This window comes from Podarcis muralis, chromosome 2, assembly GCF_964188315.1.
Source record: "Podarcis muralis chromosome 2, rPodMur119.hap1.1, whole genome shotgun sequence".
NCBI lineage: Eukaryota > Metazoa > Chordata > Lepidosauria > Squamata > Lacertidae > Podarcis > Podarcis muralis.
Window position 1 is genome coordinate 86,070,662 of NC_135656.1, and position 20,479 is coordinate 86,091,140.

The 20,479-nt window shown below is 41.9% G+C and overlaps 1 protein-coding gene across 1 annotated transcript in view; it reads left to right on the plus strand.

Moving 5' to 3' along the window:
• LOC114590882 (uncharacterized) overlaps positions 1 to 15,483 on the plus strand; it is an 81,171-nt gene extending 65,688 nt beyond the window's left edge. Inside the window, exons 27-33 of the mRNA XM_077923498.1 lie at positions 287 to 318; positions 1,173 to 1,195; positions 6,975 to 7,049; positions 8,749 to 8,876; positions 10,556 to 10,691; positions 11,310 to 11,450; positions 13,673 to 15,483. Coding sequence (XP_077779624.1) covers positions 287 to 318; positions 1,173 to 1,195; positions 6,975 to 7,049; positions 8,749 to 8,876; positions 10,556 to 10,691; positions 11,310 to 11,450; positions 13,673 to 13,820 — 683 coding nt within the window. The 3' untranslated portion in view covers positions 13,821 to 15,483. The remainder of the gene's footprint in view (positions 1 to 286; positions 319 to 1,172; positions 1,196 to 6,974; positions 7,050 to 8,748; positions 8,877 to 10,555; positions 10,692 to 11,309; positions 11,451 to 13,672) is intronic.
• The last annotated feature ends 4,996 nt before the right edge of the window (positions 15,484 to 20,479 follow it).

Consider the following 20,479-nt stretch of genomic DNA (forward strand, 5'->3'; position numbering starts at 1 on the left):
TTCACACACAATGCTAAGCCATGGTTGTTAAAGTATGATTTATATAGGAATGTCTGAACCCAGCCTAGCAGACTGGTCCCTGTTTGTTTTCTGACCTTCAGCAGCAGTGAAAAGCCCTACTTTCATATGGAAAGAGGGTTTCATTTGTGTATAACAGGCAAGAAAAATTAGACTGCTTGTCTCATCCTATTCCAGAGCAGGATATTTAGGTAATATTAATTAATGGCTAAAGATGAACCACATATGCTTGATTTGGTTCCTGATTTTCTCTCTCTCTTTGTACCAGGACAAAAACAATTCCCTGCCCTTGGGACTGAGGTATGGCATACTGTATTTGTATTCAGAATACTGGGATTGATTGTATGTTTTAAAATTTATTACCAGGATGTTATGCTTTGAAAGATTGCTGAAAACTACTTGAAACAGCAAAACTGAAAAGGTCTCTCCTCCACTTATACCATACACTTGCTCTTGTTTTGGTAGTTGTGTCATTGGTAGTCTTGCCTCCTGTCAGGAACCAAATTGTCCTCACCCAGGCAAATGTGTATACATTCTTTATACACAAAGCATCATACATCAGTTTAGTCAGAACCTCCCACCAACCCACCTGGCCCATAAGGGGATAGGTGGCAACTATCCAAGGCTTATAGCTAGCTCCCTTCTCTGAGCCAAGATCCCAGGGCCCACAGATAAGCATAACATCAAAGCAAGCCAATTACCATGTATCACAGCAAGTGCATAAACACAGGGGAGCTCATTGCTGCTGCAACTGGCAATTAGTTTCAGGCTTATCCTGACTACCAAGATAGGGTTTGCAGAGCTTCTGGAACAGGCCCACCTTTGCTTCAACACATACTGCCAATGTTTGGATTCCCCAAGCCTCTCAGTTGTGCATGGATGGTTCCATGTGGTTACGTAAAGATTCACAGAGCATGTTTACTTTTAGTTATATTAGAAATTGTTGGGGATTTTTAGTGATGGTGTGCATCTAAATGGAGCAATGGGAGAATTTCCATAATCTTTCCTAAGGAGTGCACCAACTTAGCCTGGGTCTTGAAGGGCTTCAGTAGAAGTAATGAACATCTACATTTTCTGCTTAAGTAGACAGCTGTTAGGATCTTTATTTTAAAATTTACAACCTCTGTTTTATGTCTTGTTTTTGTCTGTTTTAGGGTTTGGTACTTGCTGACAAAAGGTATTTGTGATGAAAGTATGATTAAAACATGTATTTTTTTTCACATGTAAGGAACAAGATTTTGTTTCCCATTTCATTATCATTTGTATACTTCCTTTCTACATTGCTATGTTCAAGATGGTTTGCTCATGCCTTGTGGCGGGCAGCAACACTATTTATTTCATCTGCTACAGCAATCAACCAGTAGAGTAGCTCACTAGCAACAGGTAACCCATCCTGTTTCTCCCTTTCCACTTGCCACCACCCACTGGCCACGTCCCCCCAAGGCAAGGGGTGAATAATTACAACTGCACTGTGATGGTCTTCTTGGGAGCAGCTGTCTCCCAAGAAATTCCAAGATTTCTGTTTGGCAACCTCAGCTAGTCTCCCCTCTAGGTCTTGTTGTTGTTGTTTAGTCGTCTAGTTGTGTCCGACTCTTCATGACCCCATGGACCAGAGCACGCCAGGCACTTCTGTCCTCCACTGCCTCCCGCAGTTTGATCAAACTCATGCTGGTAGCTTCAAGAACACCATCCAACCATCTCATCCTCTGTTGTCCCCTTCTCCTTGTGCCCTCCATCTCTCCCAACATCAGGGTCTTTTCCAGGGAGTCTTCTCTTCTCATGAGGTGGCCAAAGTACTGGAGCCTCAGCTTCACGATCTGTCCTTCCAGTGAGCACTCAGGTCTGATTTCCTTAAGAATGGATGCATTTGATCTTCTTGCCGTCCATGGGACTCTCAAGAGTCCCCTCCAGCACCATAATTCAAAAGCATCAATTCTTCGACGGTCAGCCTTCTCTCTCTCTTAAAAAAAAACACCATTCCAGCTCTTTGAGGCATTGTAACCACTGGTTACATACCCCATGGTCCAAGTAACATTGGTGTGAGGACCACCACCCCTAGAGTGTGCCCGTAAACCAGCACAACCCAGAAATCTAACTGAGCAGCTTATTTAAAAGGAGTATAGAAAATGGGGTAAGGGAGAGAAACAGAGAGTAGGCATGATCAGGATGAAAATTAAACAATCAGAATATTTATCCTATACTAAGCACACCATCACAGCATAAGTTACTCTCAGTGGTCTCCTCTAGTGCTGGTAGCTTCTGGAGTTGGTTGCAGGATGAGGGATAAAGAATGGAATATAGAAGACCATTTTTGTGGCCTTTTGTGCCCAGGTAGCTTTGAGTTACAGGTCGCTAAGCCCAGCCCAGGATGGGCATTCACTAAGGAAAGAGAGCTTAAAGTTGAGAGGTAAGGCTGTCAAGGCATTAACTAGCGATGGAGCTCCCCATCTCCCTGTGAAACAACAAATCTTTCCTTGTGGGGGTTGGTGGAGAAACATGGGCTGTCCGCCACCAGGTAATGGAAGTTGAGACAGGTGAGCCAACACATATGTGGTCCTTATTTCTGTGGCTGATGTGTAGTCAGAGTAAAATATTTCTTTAGGATTTAAAATATTTATAAATGTTGGAGGGGGGAAATGTAATTAGAGCAGCTTATGCTATAGAGCATAACCTGAGCCAGATGTCAGAAATATTCCTATCTTCTCATTATAACCAGATATACTGTATATATCATACATGATAGATAGATAGATAGATAGATAGATAGATAGATAGATGATAGATAGATGATAGATAGATAGATAGATAGATAGATAGATAGATAGATAGATAGAGAGCCAGTGTGGTGTAGTGGTTAAGAGCGGTAGATTTGTAATCCGGGGAACCGGGTTTGCGTCTCCGCTCCTCCACATGCAGCTGCTGGGTGATCTTGGGCTAGTCACACTTCTTTGAAGTCTCTCAGCCCCACTCACCTCACAGAGTGTTTGTTGTGGGGGAGGAAGGGAAAGGAGAATGTTAGCCGCTTTGAGACTCCTTCGAGTAATGATAAAGCGGGATATCAAATCCAAACTCTTCATATAGTGTTTTACAGAGAATTGTACATGCTGAAAAAGTATTGTAAAAACAATCAGAAGTCAGTGCTGCTATTTAAATTTTGTTTGATGAATCAACAACTGTTGTGGAGGAAAGCTGGATATATTTTTCATTATTTGCTTGAAGCTGTTCTCTTCTTTTTTGATCCTTCAGTGAATTTCAAACTAGTTTGCTTGCACAATGAATGATAAGGGCCTGGGGGTTTGCATTTCTGCTACAAACATCCAGAGAATTCTTTTAATCATGCATGCAGTGGTGCTTTCTGTGGTCATTTCTCAGCTGCCGTAGCCCTTGCTTTCATCCTGTGAGCTTTTGAAACTGCTTCTAAAGTTCAGGGTTGGATGAGTATGTGAATAATGATTCTGTTTGAATCCCACCATTTACTATATAGAACCACGTCCTCGGTCCTTGTGGTTCAGCTCAGGGGAACAGGGTGCTCCGAGACCCATCTAAAATAAAGTTCAGTAAAGTAGAAAAATCTATCACATAAGGTATCCAAAATATAGAAGCCGTTTAAACTTTACTAAATATTCCAAGGTACAAAAAATAAATGTGACGGAGATGTTTTTTTGATTTTGTTTTTAATTTGAAGCCTGTCCAGTGACAAAGCTGTAGTTAAAAGTTCATAGAAAAACAGGATTTGGGACTCTAAAGTGCAGGCATGCATGTGACAATGTGTATCTTAGAACACAAAATGCAAAGTGTATTTCACAGCTTCTCCTGATCTACATTTTCTAGATAAAATATTATAAAGAAAAGAAAGTCTTTGGGGTGTGTGGGGATGGGATCAGAATCAATTCTTTCCGTGAGGGAGTAACACACACACACACACACACACACACACACACACACACACACACACATTTGCAGAGTTAAAGCTATCATTCCTTTTTCGTCTACTTAAAAATGTATAATGGAGTGCTGTGAACTCTAATACACAGATTCCTAGAAGTCTAATTCATTGCCAGCTGTGAATATCAGTATGTTGTGGGAATTTATGCCTTCTCTATTTTTATTTTCCCATGAAGCAGAGTGATCATTTCATGGGCACCAACTATTATTTATGACAGACATTTACAATCTTTGCTTTTACAATTTTTTAATTGAGATTCATAGATTCAGTTAGCATTTCATGCCTGTAAGTAGTAAACTGTGTGACTCAGAAAGAACTCATGAAGACTGACTATAAAGAATGAATTTAGCTGGTAGCTATGAAAAGCAAAATGGCTTTGTGTATAGGCACGTATCTATATTATAACACTTACCTTAGGTCACGGTTCAGGGCTTAAATAAAACAGATTGCATAATCTGCAAAAGTTTAAATGTTCCTCCCTTAAATGGAAAAACCTGCCATGGCTCTATACAAAGGAGAATGGGCAATGGAATTTGTTGCTGCTTGGGTTATACCCATGGCCACAGTGTGAGAGGTAGAGCTGTCAAGACATGGCTGCCTCTGGGGTTTCTCCATATCTCTTCCCCGAATTTTCAGCTTCCTTATTTATTTATTTATTTATTTAATGAAATGTATACACCACTTGATTCTTAAAAAAGAAAGAAAATTAAATCCTCAAAGCGTGATTTTTAAAAATCAAGAAAAAATTACAACCATAGTTTAAAACATACAAAGGCAAAATACTAAAACAGATTAAAATTACCTCAACGTTCCATGCATCTGGGTAGGCTTATCAGAACAAGAATGTTTTAGCAGGCACAGAAATTTTGTGCAGTGGAGCTGCCTGCTGGATATCAATAGGCAGGAACTTCCAAAGTGTAGGTACTGCCACACTTAACATTCAAGTTCTTACAAATGCGATACAGGTATTATGTAGCGCTGGTGAGTAGTGCAGATTCTGCCAATTTAAGTGGTCGAGTGGGCACCTGTGGGGTAAGGTGAGCTGGTAGATAAACTGGTCCCAAACCGGTCATTAAAGAAATCTCCAGCCATTTTATTTGTGAAAAGGAAGCTTTACAATCAGTTCTTTAGCCAGTGTAACTGACAAGGACCAAGGCACTTGTTTTTAAATTTTGTAAAAATTAAATGTTGTATTATTACTTCTGAATACAATTACACAAATCCAAACCTTATTCAGTGCTCTGCATTTTGGTTATTGATGTTCTGCGTGGATCCTGTCCTCTGCTTTCTATCCTGTTTTTCAAGACTGCAAGTCTTATCTCAGGGGAAGCTTAGCAGTTAGTATCATGTTAGTGGTTATCACAGCAGGCTCAGTCATAGGTACTTGCCACATCTGGTAGAGTCACAGCAAGAATAGTTAGGTGGGGATAATGACAGAACTTTCAAGTTCAGGGTAAACAGGTTAGGACCTTGGATAGCTCCCAGAGACTGGACCATGCTTGTCAACATAGAGCCAACTGTGAGGCAGACAACACCTCTTCTGCTGTAGGCCCCACCTTCTAGAGCAGGCTTCCTCAACCTCAGCTCCCAGATGTTTTGAGACTACACTTCCCATCATCCCTGACTACTGGTCCTGCTAGCTAGGGATCATGGGAGTTGTAGGCCAAAAACATCTGGAGGGCCAAGGTTGAACAAGCCTGCTCTAGAGGGAAAATGCTGCCTGTACTCATTGTCTGATTTTGCATTCTTCGGCTTCTGCAAAGCTGAGAAGAGGCTCGGAGCTTTTCCTCAGAGCCTGAAGATGGTGGTTGCATCATCCGGTCAGTAGGGCACAAATTTACAACCGAGAAAATGATACTTTAGAAAATAAAAAGTTTAAAATAGGATCAAGAAGATGCGTAGTATACTTGATATCTATGATGGCTATTGTCAGCATTTTCATTCTCTCCCATTGGTGGATGTGGTCTGAGGTCTTGAGATATACGCTGATGCAAGTTTTGAAAGTGATCCCACAGATGGGGAAAGCACTTCAGGAGTCTGTTACATACATAACGACTGTATGTTTGTGTATGGCTGCGTTAGGTAATGCAGCAACGGTTACCATGAAAAGGGGGAGGATGCCAGCATTTTCATTCTCTCCCATTGCTGGATGTGTGATTATTACATCACATGTCTGTGTTTACATTCCATGCTTGGAAAGTGTGAGAACGGAAGCTAGTCCTATCTCTTCCATTGTATTGTACTTTTGTATTTTCTCTCTCTCTCTCTCTCGGAGAAGATGTGAGAGGATGCCATGATTGCTTTGTCCTGTATATATTGCTTAATAAATATAACTTAGATGTCACACCTCATCGCCTCAGCTTCCAGTTTTACTCTGCTGTATGAGTGTGCACATATTTTCAGATATGTGTCGCTGCTGCACACCGGGACGGAAGAGTTATGAACGTCCCGGGCTGCGCTCCACAAGGAAGACGCCAGGAGAGGTTTGTCTCAGTTCAGGGGCTGTGCAGTGCCCACCCCCGGAGCTTCTGACAGCTATAAGGGTTTAGGCAGACTGTAAACTACTCAGGACCCAAGTTTTTCAAGGACCTTGAACCTGGCTTGGCTGTAAATGGGCAGCAAGCCAGTGCAAATGTGACACCATTGCTAAGACATGTTGCCAGCCCTGTCACACCCCACCACCGCCACTTTAGCAGCTGCATTCTGCACTGGTTGAATCTTCTGAACCAGGCCCAAGGGCAGCCCCACATAAAGCACATTGCAGCAATCCAGCCTCAAGGTTACAAACACACAGACTACAATGGTCAGGCTACCTCTGTCCAGGCATGGCCATAGCTGGTGAACCAGATGGAACTAAGAAAAGGTACTCCTACATATTATATTCAATCAATTTTGCTTAATAAACAATTGCTTCATAAATCAGTTTCCACATGATGTTAGTTAGTTAGTTCTTACATAAAGCATCAGTGCATTAAAACGTGACTTATTTATAAATATTTTTATTTCATAGGCCCCATCCAAGAAAGAAGACCGTCCCGCAGGAAAATGAAAGTTATGAGACCTCTTATGAAAGAGATATTATAAGGTACAGAGTTTTAAAAATTAATTCGTATTTAAATGTTAATAATCTGCCTGTCTGTCGCTAGGGATGCTCTGTGTGACTCATGCTAAACCATAAAATACTATGGGAAGTATTCAGCTGGCTTTTACTTGGAGTAAATCAATTGAAATTAAAGGGTCTACTCTGAGGAAAAGTAAATTGAATACAACACAGTATTAATAAAATACTAATTAGGGACTAACCCTAAGCCTTCAAGGAGCTATTGGATGCTGCCAACATCCCCCTCTGACAGCAGAGTGAACACAAAAAAGGGGCATTCCAGAAATGTGTCAGGGGTGTCTTGGATCCATTGGACTCAACATCCCTTCTTCCCAGTGGCCCTCATGAAAGGTCAGAACTCTGTGCAATCCATGGAGCTGGCTTAGTTATTAAACTTCCCATTAGTGCCAGTCAAAGTGAGGGAAATGGAGTGGCTTAGGAAGTACTGGTTCCTCTGTTGTGGAATCTCATATATCAGCACTACCTTAAGATCGCTCTGTTAAAACAACAACAAAATCAAATTCAATGGAAACTAATGCAGCAGCATATAAATACCCACAGCCAAATGCCTGATGAAAGGGTTCAAAACTTTAATTACTTAGTTAGCACTGGTTGCATATAGCACAGCTCCTTGGGAAGGAATTCAAATGTTACCGTCTTAGTTTAATCCACCGTGCTCTCCTTAATTGTTTCCATCAACACACCATCTGCCCAACAAAAGTAATTTCAGCCATCCAGGAACAGCTTGACTGGCATGCAGGGTTATTGCTGCCTTGCATGCAGAAATCAAGGTGACAAGTCTAGCAGAGGGCGATGGATTTTGACATGCCTCCAAGTCTCAGGTTTTTATGTATGTTTTGCATCATTTGCATTCAATTTCCCCTTAGCCTTAGGGAGACTTTTATGTGCATTTTACATATTTTATTTAGAATTCCCCTTAAGAATGCGTGAAGTTTAAATAAAATCCCCCATGAGTGGAAATTGATAGAAAGAGAGACAGAGAATATGTAGAATTCCCACTGAAAGTGACGGCACATCATCAAGTCTTATGATTCCCAGTGGGACTTGTGGCATTGATTTCAGTATGTGTGGCAGCAGGAGCTCAGTGCAATAGCGAACCACTCTTAGGCAGTTGAAATTACCGTATTTTTCTTCTTTCTTCTTTTTTCTTTTCTTTTCTCCTTTTTGTAAGGTTTAAAAGTAATAAATATTATTATTTTTTTAAAAAAGAAAGAAATTACCGTATTTTTCGCCCTATAAGACGCACCAGACCATAAGACGCACCTAGTTTTTGGAGGAGGAAAACAAGAAAAAAAATATTCTGAATCCCAGAAGCTAGAACAGCAAGAGGGATCACTGTGCATCAATCCCTCTTGCTGTTCTGGCTTCTGGGATAGCTGCACAGCCTGCATTCGCTAAAGACGCACACACATTTCCCCTTACTTTTTAGGAGGGGGAAAAATGTGTCTTATAGAGCAAAAAATACGGTACTTCTTTGACAAGCAGTCCTCAAATCACCTGGTATGGAAAACTGGAGAGAACTCCTGCCCTGATCTCACATTAGTCCAGGCAGATAAGATCATGTGTGTCCACTTGGGAACCACAGCTCACTGGATTCCTCCCCCAGCCCTAATTCAAACAAAACTCACAGCAGCATATACCGGTAACTTTGCACTTTCTTTAGGGTGGTGGCCTGGAGGAGGAAGCAAAATGAACGAATTCGCCAAGCAGAGGAGCGGCGTCTGATGCAAGAACATGCAAGAAGGTCATGTTCCCGGAACCACTGTTTCACACCTAGCAACTCCCTGCAGTGTAAGGAGGTTGATTTCATTAACACATTGTTATTAAATGTAGAACGTGGGGTGGGGGGGAGGCATTAGGAATGTTGGTAGATCACGCGGCTCTTAATCTCAGGGTTTGAGCCCCATGTTGGGCAAAAATGAGTCCTGCACTTCAGGGGGTTGGACTAGATGATCCTTGGGATCCTTTTCCAAAGCCATGAATCTGTTATTCACTGCATTGTAAGGGATCCCATCCAACTTTACAATTCTATGGTTCTTCCATGAAATAGGTGTCAGACTAAAGCAAAAACCATGACTAAACAGAACTGTTTTCTTAAATGTGCTCTTTACATTGGGCAGGCATTTGAGGCCATCGATTGAGGTCTTAACCATCTTTCTACCCTCTACTTCTCTTTGGTGCTTAAATCTAGACAACATAAAAAGCAAATCGGTTTTAGAAGTTATGATTCATTCATTGCCAGCATGTTTCCAGCTTTGGTTTACTTGATGATGGCTTCTGTTCTAAGTGACAAGGAAGGCTCAGCATGTGGTTTACATCTGAGGCATCCATTTGAGAGGGAACAAATCCCGCCATGTCCGAGGGCCTTCCTTCAATTCTATATAATTATGGCACCGGCAATTTTAAGTCAAGTGCACACCCTTTCCATGCCACCGCAGACAGATGACATCAACTGAACAGATCTGATAATTAAAACAAAAGCTTCCCTTTAGTATTTTTCTAGTTATACAATATTCTACCACAAAACAGATGTGTGAGCTATTTTGCTAGTGAACTATAGCAGTTTTACTTGCATCCTTGCACATGTGAGCAGGCTCAGTAATGTGAACAAGGCATCACAGGTTAGCTGAGTGAAAACTTGGTGTATTTTAAACACAGATTGGTGTATTTTAAAATAGGCAAAGCGGTAGATTACTCACCTTTATTACATGCCTTCATAACATATCTCAAAATTCCAGAACAATTCATAATTTTTATAAAAACACACATTTCATTCCCTTAGGCCATAATATTTATCACAGGTATGATTTTTTACTTGAAGACAAGCTCATTTTTTATTTTTCATTTTTTTGCTTGAGGACATATTCATTCTTATCCAGAATCTCATATTCTGCAACAACAAAGCCATTTTAAATGTATGCAGTAAGGATTTAACCATGCAAGCATTGCATGCATGTACACTGTTAACACACCAACCTGCTTGGCTACAGATTCATAGGATGCTAACATTTCACACTGGAAATAAGATCTGACTTAAATGAGATTCTAGGTACATGTAATGTTTCACAGGTAAGTTTTTCTTGTGTACCCATCATCCTGTTTAAATTAGGCCCACAAACAAGGGAAATACCGTGTTGTATTCCATACAGTGTGCCCCATGACTGGCAGCTGCTTTTGTGAAAAAATACCAGTACAGCAATGCCTCACAAACAAAAAGGGCTTCAGTGTGAAAAGAAATGCAGATAATACATGAAAGGGTATGTTTATAAGGCTTGGTATCAGCAGTTTGGTATTTTTCTCCATGGGTATACACAAATGTACATAAAACAGCAGTCTTAAACTCAGTGAGTACAACCCAGAGAAAGTTTACTGAGCTTAGGTCCGATTGAAAATCACTGGAGCAAATTTAACAAATGATGTGGAGCATGTTCATCCTTTTAGAGTTTCTTCTCCTCGTCTTAATTACCTAGATCAAAATCTACAATCTTCTGAAAACTTCCCTGAAAATTTATTTGCCTGGATGAAGCCTTACAGACAACACCAGGGCCGTCCATACACAGTGATGGAAGAAACAACAATCAATCTCCCTAGAGAATTCCCTTACAGGTAGAGGAAACATTAAAACATTTCTGTGTTTTTTTGTTAGCTTAATTCCTCATAAAATGTCTTGCAAACATCTTGCAGTGTTTCATACAAACCAAAGTTCTATTGCCCTGAAGTTAAAGTGACTGAGCTACTCTACTGAAATGTTAGTAAAGGGCATCAAATCTAGCAGAGCTAGACATCCCCCTTCAATTTGCTTTTTCCCAGATTTCTCTTCAGGGCTCTGTATTTATGCTAGGTTTAAATAAACATATGGGGACAACAGGATGGCTATCTTGTCCAGGTCATCCATTATATGCAGAGGGGATATTGTGCTGGCATCCTGGCACTGAGACCTAAGGGAGTATTAGACAAAGGATTAAATGCACTTGGTGCACATTTCACTCTTATCATGTGAAAAAGCTCAGAGGCTGATCCTGTTGATGTTTTCCTGAAGATATGTCCCATTGTCTATTGGGGCTTGTTCCCAGGTTAAGTAAGCATAGGATTGCAGTCTCAGATCAAAACACCTAGAGGTTTTTTAAAAAATTAATATTTATATTCACAAACTATGCTTCTGTGTCTTTTAAGAATTCTGGCTTGCATTATTTTAGAGACCAGTGTAACCTATTATATTCATAGGTTGGCCTGGGGAACTCCAACCACTCAAGATGTAGACATAAAATTGTATCGTCCCAAGGTGAAGTTCGATAAGGAACGCAAAATAAGCAGCCTGCATGTAGAGAAGAATCTGCAGCCAACTCAATCAATCCCAGCCAGAGGGTATGTTTGGAAGATAATATTTGTTCCTGTGCCAACTAGGTCCTGCCATTCTGTTCACCCCTCAGTTCCTTGTGCCCTTCTTCTCAGTCTTACTGATGACAGAAGGCAGCATCACATCTTCATTTCATGGAAGAAAGAACTTTGATTTTCACCATGGTTTTTGTTTCTAATCAACAAAGGTTTGATTGCTTTTTAAGCAAAAAATAAAAATAAAAATGGATTGTGTGATTATTCACAATTCTGCTTCCTTTAGCGAAATGCTGTCACAGAAAATGCATTGGTTTATAGATGCTGGTTTACTAGATTATATTACATACAGGGATTACACTATTTTTCATTGTCACTAAAATGTGCAGATCTGGAATCTGAACTGGACAGACAGGCAGAATTCACCAGAACATTTTATGGACACTTATTAAAAAAAAATCTGGTGACAGAGTTCTGAGAGATCTCTTGGACAAAATTAGTGCAAGGCCAGCATGTTCCAGTGATGTCACTAGGGCTGTGTACACATTGTACTTTTGTACAATGCACATTCTTTCCTTTAAAGAATTCTGATCACAGTAGCTTACCCCTTGCAGAGATACCAACAACCTATTAAAAAAACAATAATGCCTAGGATTCTTTGCAAGGAAAATTTGCTTCAAATGTGCTTTAAAGGTATTCTGTATACTCAGCCTAGAGCATTCCTGAATCCAGATGGGAGTCTTTGTGAAGATGCCTAATTGCAGAGATAGTGCTGGTACAATAATAACCCCATCTCTCCAGTAGAGTTATTTAAGGGAGACAGTGGAGATCTCATCCTCACATTTGTTGTACATTCATGCACTTATCCCATATTTTTCCGTCTATAAGACACTCCAATGTATAAGACACCCCTATTTTGGGGGACTCCAATTTAAGAAAATGGGGGGGGGGGAAACTATCCATGTATAAGACGAGCCCAGACTTTGAACATTATTTTAGAGTAAAAAAACAACCATAGTCTTATACACAGAAAAGTACGGTATATACATATACAGTGGTACCTCAGGTTAAGTACTTAATTCGTTCTGGAGGTCCATACTTAACCTGAAACTGTTCTTAACCTGAAGCACCACTTTAGCTAATGGGGCCTCCCGCTGCTGTTGCGCTGCCGGAGCACGATTTCTGTTCCCATCCTGAAGCAAAGTTCTTAACCTGAAGCACTATTTCTGGGTTAGCGAAGTCCGTAACCTGAAGCGTATGTAACCTGAAGCGTATGTAACCTGAGGTACCACTGTACATACAATACATAGTGTATATACTGTACATCAGGGTGGGGACTGCAATTGTACTTCAACACAGACCCCATGGGCCACACACTGCCTTGTCGTGGGGCGGGGGGGGAGCAAGGCCCAAATTTGACACCTCCCAACTATCCCCAAGCTCCCTTCTCAAAGCCGGCTAAGCAAGGCACTGGTCCATGGAAAGGAGGCACAAGGCTCTGGTAGGGTCCTAGAGCCATCCCACCTCATTCCCAAAGCCCAGTGCCTCCGTTACCCAGCTTTGGGAAGGCAGTATGAGGGCTGCGGGGTGGGGCATCAAATGTTGCTGAGGGCCACCCAAAAAGGCCTCGAGGGCTGCGTGTTGGACTGCCCTGCTATATAATTTAAACATTGCTACATAATTAACAGTTACAGTCACCATCATCCCTGGTGCAAAAAGCTTCTGGAAACAGCTGATAATCCAGCATTCCACAGTAAATATTTAGGAGCCCTGAAAAATCACATTTCCCATAATTCCTGGTGCCTAGGTTGCTGCCATGTCAATGTCCTGATTCCAGGGAGCGAGAGGCCTTGCAAAGAGGCCTTTCTGTTACCATGGGCATCACAAGGTAAGGGGTAGACGGAGGAAGCAGTTTCAGTTCTGGGATACATTGGCACCAGGCAAACGCATTACGAGCCAGACTTGAACTTTAGTGGAGTTTTGTCTCACCTTGTAATGAACTGGAAGTGTTGACTCTTCCGTTTACCATTATGAGCCCCATAATTCTGCACTTACATGTCATCGCTATTGCTAACGGTTCTCAGCGTTATGAGACACAACCTTTGGATATAGTACAGTATGAAAACCAAGTATTTTTTCCATCCCTGCTTTTGATTACTAGTTGTTTTTAAGTCCCATTGTCAGCATTCCTTAGTGTTAACTGTTTTATCACTTGGTGATCTGTCTTCTTTCTTTCTTTCCTTCTCTCTCTCCAGGAGATTCATCTTAGTGAATGACCCAGTTGGAGTACCTTCTACTCCTCCTTTGAGCCCATTGGAGAGCAGGTTACTCAGTGCTCGTTTCCCTAAACAGAAAGAAAAGATTCTGAATTCTCTCTTCACAAATGTGCAGGAGCCATTCTAGGCTTTGCTTTTATTTTCAGCAGCTTTGTCTTAGTGAATGAGATGCCTTCATCATCTGCTCCTTCTGTGGGTCCATTGCACACAGCTTTCTTCATTCTTTTCTCCCAAACTTGTGGGCACAGTGCTGTCTCGTTTCATATTATTTGAACTGGTCTCCAATATTGGTTAGCCAAGTAATAACACCATATTCCAACCCTCAGTTAATTTTGCAGTACGAGTTGTTTTTATGATGGGCTGTTTGTTGCTCTTAATTGATTCTTACTTGGATAGTTCATAAAAAATTTTCCTCCGCACCAAGCACTATTTAGTAAATAAGTACTAATGGCCAAATGGAAAACATATGAATTACTACTTATATGACTAACTAATGGAGTTAAAAGCCAGATATCTGATTTGTGCAAATGTCCATAGCCTATGGTTGTGAGAAATTTTGTTTTCCTGATAGAATGAAGTACTACGCTTTCGTTGATGTCAACCTCATTTGGGCTTTGGGTGAAACTCCCAGTCCTTCCTTACAAGGAATCCTGTTCTCTTTCTTCCACTCATCTTCATGCAAGAAATAGAATTAGCGCCTTGCAAGGGGCATTACAGGAAGCACTGTAAGTCTCACCCAAAGCTCAAATGAGTTGTTGTTTTTAATTTGCAAGTAGACTTTGAGCAACTATTGGCATGTCTATGACTGTCACCACCACATCTTTTTGGGCTGTCCATTTGGCAACCTGGTGATCCATTGAAGTGGATGCTGTTTCTCCTTCTTGAAGACAAATTGGTAACTACATGAAGGATCCTTGTTGCTCCTGATAAATTCTGATGTGTAGCATCATTCAGAATTTATTCATCCATGTTGATACTAATGGAGATAGTTACCTTATGAGGATTCTTCTGACTCAAAAATAGTTTGAAACGTCAGCTGTCACACTACTCAAGTCTATCTAATTGGGTTTCCTTCCCTCTGGAATCCTGATTTTGAGGGAGTATTAAGGACCACTGGGTTCTGACTCTTAAGACACCTTAATATATGCCAATTGAAGTGGTACAAAGATGGTGTAGCTTGCAAGTTTCAGAAAGACCACAGAACTCATATAGTTAACCCAAAGATTAGCTTTTGAAGCTACTATATCTAAAAACTGAGGCAGGAGTAAAAGTATAGTAACAGGACTTAGAAACTAAGGTTTGTCCTAAGCAAGCTTCTTTGCTATTTCCACCAGAGAAAGTCAGTATAATTTTGCTAAATAAAAAAATGAGATGCATGTTTAAAAAGCTTTGATCAGTATTTATCTTTTCTGTGTACAAGACCATGTTGTATGCTAAGCATTTGGCCAGTCTTTGAGCTCTCTTCCAGATGCAGTTGAATATTTCTGGTTGCTATATATCCTAGATACTCAAAATACACACACACAGAGAGAGAGGCATTAGGGCTGGCTTTACCCTAAAGTAGCATAAAGTGATTACTTCAGGCCACAGGATCCAGATGGGGCACCACTTTTCTACCCCTATGTATCCTCAATAAAATGAACTTTGTGTTGTTTTTATCTCTCACTTCAAGTGTGCACTGAAAAGCATTTTCCTTGGTTTCTCTTCAGCAACAAACACTCTTCTTATTTCTTCCTAAGCTGGAACATCTTCCAGAAGCCTGAAATCTCTAAGCAGGATTCAGCAGTATGTTTTCAATTATTCTGTGCTTATATATATAATGGTTTTAATATATTTTCCCTCCTAACATTTAGTTTTTATGGGATCATCACTTACTCTAAAGGCCAAACTAGACATGGCTGAAAATGTATCGTTGTACTTAACATGTGGCAACATAAGATGCCCTCCCACTGCAAAAAGTAACCTCAAATGAGCACTTTTCATGAGGTCCATTGCAGTCCCTCCCTATCTGATGTGATCTCCCATCTGCTTTTTTTTGCATTTTTTTGAAAGTGAATGTTAAGTGCAACTTCCCAGCTGGCCTTAGGTTTAGGGGAGCTGCATATCTTAAATTTAAATAACTTTTAAAAATTGCTACCAATTTGTACTTATTGTGAATTTCCCTATCTGCTTAAATGTAATAACTTGGTTAAGGGGCCAATCTTTCCCCCAGCTGCTGAACCCTATTCTCCCTTTACTGTTGGCATTCTCCCTATGCACTGAGAGCTCTCCATGATCTATGGGGCACATGAAGGAGGTGCTGGATTCAGGACTGGATTTAGGTTTGATGAGGTCCTAAGCTACTGAAGGTAACGGGGCCCTTTATATGTCCAGCTGTCCTTTGTCAACAACAAACTGTTGCAGTTTTCTGTGTTAAATATATGCTATATGGTAATTTATGGACCTAATAGGTATCTAAAGCCATTTGCACATAACAAAATATGTATTTTATCAAAGTAATTGTTGAACTGAAATACAGTTAAGAAGAAGTATCAATAGTGAAATACTTTTAAACTTTTCGGGGTCCCCAAGAGAGTGGGGGCCTAAGCTATAGTTTGTTTAGCTTATACGTAAATCCGGCACTGGCTGGATTAGACCTAACATTATATTCCCCTATTTTGCAGAGCTGCGTTTTCTTCTCGGGTCATTTTTCAAAACCTTGCATCAGTTCTCAAAACAGCAGCACATTCAGACTTTAAATGCTGTGCTATTTCAAGCACAACTTGAGGCACAGAGGTTATAATTTGCTTTACACACACACACACACACACACACACACACCCCTCTACTCTATCATGACACTGGTTGCATTTAGTTAAAGCTCTGAAGAAAGCACATATGCATTCCTTGTTTTTTAAAAAGCAGCTGGGCAGTGTCCAATATTGCTAAGGAAAACTTTGGCAGTGCTGAATCCTCCTGGACAGCATTGAATCCTCTTTTTTATTTCACTCTAAATGGCAAGACCTTTGAACAGCCAAAATGTCTTCATAGGTGAAGGCAAGTGCAAAGCAACCTGGAGCAAGAGACTGTGACAGCCACCCCCAGCCTAGTACCCTCTAAATGTTCCTGAACTACAACTCCCATCATTCCTGACCATTGGCTGTGCTGGCTTTGGCTGGTGGGAGTTGTAAGGCATTCCAGGCAGGGCGATATTTGCAGAAGAGATGCTGGAAGGAAGCTGAGTGGTTCCTCAAGTCATATACTGAGCCATTCCTTGCCTTAAAGCAGAGACAGGGAACCTGTGGCCTGCCAGCTGTTTGGCTACAACTTCCACCATCCTTGACCATTGGCCCGGCTGCCTGGGGCTGATGGAAACTGGTGTCCAACAAGATCTGGAGGGCTGGAAGTTCCCCCTCCCCGCATTAAAGGAAATAGGAAAACAAGATGCAGTGGGCAGGTTTACGTCATGGAAAGCCTTGATTATTTGGGACAGAAAGTTATGCAGATGGTGTTGGAAATGAGCAATAAAAAGCCTCGCCTTCCCCTTTAAATGTTCTTAAATGTCTACATTCTGGGCGCTTTCCCTGCATGACTAAAGCAGGAGAATGATATACCACTCCTAAAGCTCAGAATACCAGCAAGATTATTCACTCCACTTACCTCCAGTTTTGGAAGCCCTCCTAGGGGTTCTTTTCTTCCATCTATAACCTATTTACTTTTCTTCTCCAACCTGCGAGTGTCCTTAGAAATATAGGCGAACATGATTTCCTCGCTTTCTCAGCGGGTCTCTCCCTCTCACTGCCGCCACACACATGCACTCGGTAGCAGTTCTTGTGGTGGAGCTGAGCTCCCCCCTTAAAAACTGCCATCCTTTGCTGCATCCCTAGATGGGCCAGATTGCAACTTGGTCAGTTTCACTGGTGTAGCTGTGGGCAGGGACGCGGACTTATAAAAAATATTGGGGGGGCCCGGGAAAGCTCATGAATAATAAATAAGCTCATGAATATGCAAATAAAGTGGCGCCGCCTCCTCGTGAGCGAATAGGGGAGAGCGTGCTGCGCCTATTAATCAGCTCCAAAGGAAATTGGGTGGAGCTTTTGCTCGGGAGGGAGGGCAGGAGGCATGCAGCCCGCCCCTCCCTGTGCATTTTGGGCTGGGGGAGGGGCGGCGATGGCGCTCTGCTGGAGGGGCGCCGGAGATTATTGGGGGGGGCGAGCCCCCCCAAATGAATTTTTGAGGGGGCTCGGGCCCCCTCAAGCCCCATGGAGTCGGCGCCTATGGCTGTGGGCCCTGGCCTTGCAGCAGCAGCAGCTCCATCATCCCATCCAGGAAAGCAGCAGTAAAGTTGGTATCAGGGAAGATGGCTGTGCCCCATGACACAGGCCTCTACTGTGCACACTTCTGCTGCATCGCTGTCACATGCTACTGTCCAACAAAGCCTAAAATACATTTGGCATGCTGGTCTTGTCACTAAGTGCCGAAGTCATTGCTACAGATTTCCCCCCCTTTGTTTGCATGCTTGGTCAGTAGTTTAGGAGACAGAAATAGAGAAAAGGGCACTTGGAATTGCTATGTCTGCTCATATCACTAATTCTGTGTGCCTCAAGTTATGTTGACCTAGCCTTGAAACTGCTGGTAATCACAGAGGACTGGGATGTAGTAGTTAGGAATAAGAAGACTTCTGTGGGTTGGTGTCTCGTTTTGAGACAAAACAGAAGTCATTTAAAATTTTTTAAAGAGCTACAGTTTGGCAGATTTCCCACAGAGGTTTATTTTTCTTCTTCTGTTAACAGTCTCCTAACCAAAACCACTGGCTGGAGCCTAAAGTGGAGGGTTATTTGATCTAATACACTAACCTTCCAAAAATTATGCTACCTGTATCAAGACTGGCAAAGCACCTGGATGGGTGGGTGGGGATGAAATGGTCAGATATATTGAAAGAGAGTACCATTTCATTTTTCTGATATATACCGTATATATCACCCCTTTCATCAGTAAAGTTCTTTTATTTATGAGATTTCTCTCCTACCCTTCATCACAAAAGTTTGAAGGGCTAGTCACAACAATGTAACATGCAGCCTAACAATAACTTACAATTGAAGACATCACTGTACACCTATCAGTTATATAACCCCCAATACACTCTAAAGGAAGGCCTATGTAAAGGAGTGTGGGTCTGACACACTCTGTCCCGAGAGCCAGCTGGGCCAAAGAGCTGCATATTGGTATTTATGCTGCTCTCGGTCATTGATAACCGAGAACAGCACACAGATGCTGATCGGGTTTAAAGTTGGAGAAAAGGGATGCAGGAAGAGTCTGGAGTCTAGAGGGGAGGGACGAATTGGTAAATGTGCCTCTTCAAATGCACATCCTCCAAATGGCTTCTAAGTAAAGTGTGTGTGTGGTGCCCTTCAGCAGATAAAGGTTCTAGCATGGGCACCCCCAGATCGACATTCTCAAAGCAGTGTTAGAAAAAGAGATATGAAAGCTAGGAGCTAAATGACACCTTAAACCTAGGTTATGGGCGCAACAACGGAATGTCTAGCCGTGCTATTTTAATAACAAGAATACAAAGCTGAAAAAGAATGAACTGCAGCTAAAATATTATGTTCAGTTTTCACATGGTCTAGTCCTTCCCCTGCCCACCCCTCTAATATTCTTAAGAGGGTCTCTTCTCCAGTCTTCAGAGAGTAGCTGGAAGTAAGGTAAAGGTAAAGGGACCTCTGACCGTTAGGTCCAGTCGTGGCCGACTCCGGGGTTGCGGCGCTCATCTCGCTTTATTGGCCGAGGGAGCCGGCATACAGCTTCCGGGTCATGTGGCCAGCATGACTAAGCCACTTCTGGCGAACCAGAGCAGCGCACGGAAACGCCGTTTACCTTCCCGCTGGAGTGGTGCCTATTTATCTAGTTGTACTTTGATGTGCTTTCAAACTGCCAGGTTGGCAGGAGCAGGGACCGAGCAACGGGAGCTCACCCGCAGGGATTCGAACTGCCGACCTTCTGATTGGCAAGTCCTAGGCTCTGTGGTTTAACCCACAGCGCCACCTGCGTCCCTGTAGCTGGAAGTAGGGAGGCAGAAAAAGTTCCTCCTCTCCTTCCACTCTGCAGTTTTAATCTGAAATCTTAGGTGCAGTACTGCGCCCGGAGCTCAGAAACTGCTCACACTAATGAAATTCCCTTTCACAAAATGCGCGTAAAACAATGGGAATTTCAAACACTGTCTCAAAGGACAGCACTGCTCATGCCCCTGGTCCACTGGATTATGAGCAGATAGCTTCATTAGAAACTAAACTTCTCCTATGTATTATAAACTAAACTATCTCATGTATATATTTTTTCCCTAAGAATGATGCACACTCACACACTGGGTCCTTTGAATTGTGATGGGGCCTGTCCCTTCTCTATTCAAAGAGCTGAGAAGACAGAAATTTGCATTGGAGGAAACATTTCTTCTCAGATCATTCCTATCTCTCACACAATATAAACACCAATGATCCCCCCCCCCCCGCCCGGTTTCACTTGCTAAATCTAGAATCCAAGAACTGATTTTTACCTCCCATGGACTGCAACTTCCTGGTGGCAGGGCAGTATTGCAGTTTGATTATTTTATCACTCCAGAAAGTTGCTGAGTACATACTACTGCAAACTCAAGCTTTACCCATAAAAAAAATGAAGTCGCCGATGTGCAACTTCCAATACACTGGTTTTCTTGTTCAAAGACAGCTTAAAGTTGGGGGGTTTCAGCAAAACTAGCAGTGTTTGAATTGGAGGAAAGTTCATCTGTTTTACTCAAATGCAAATCTGGGG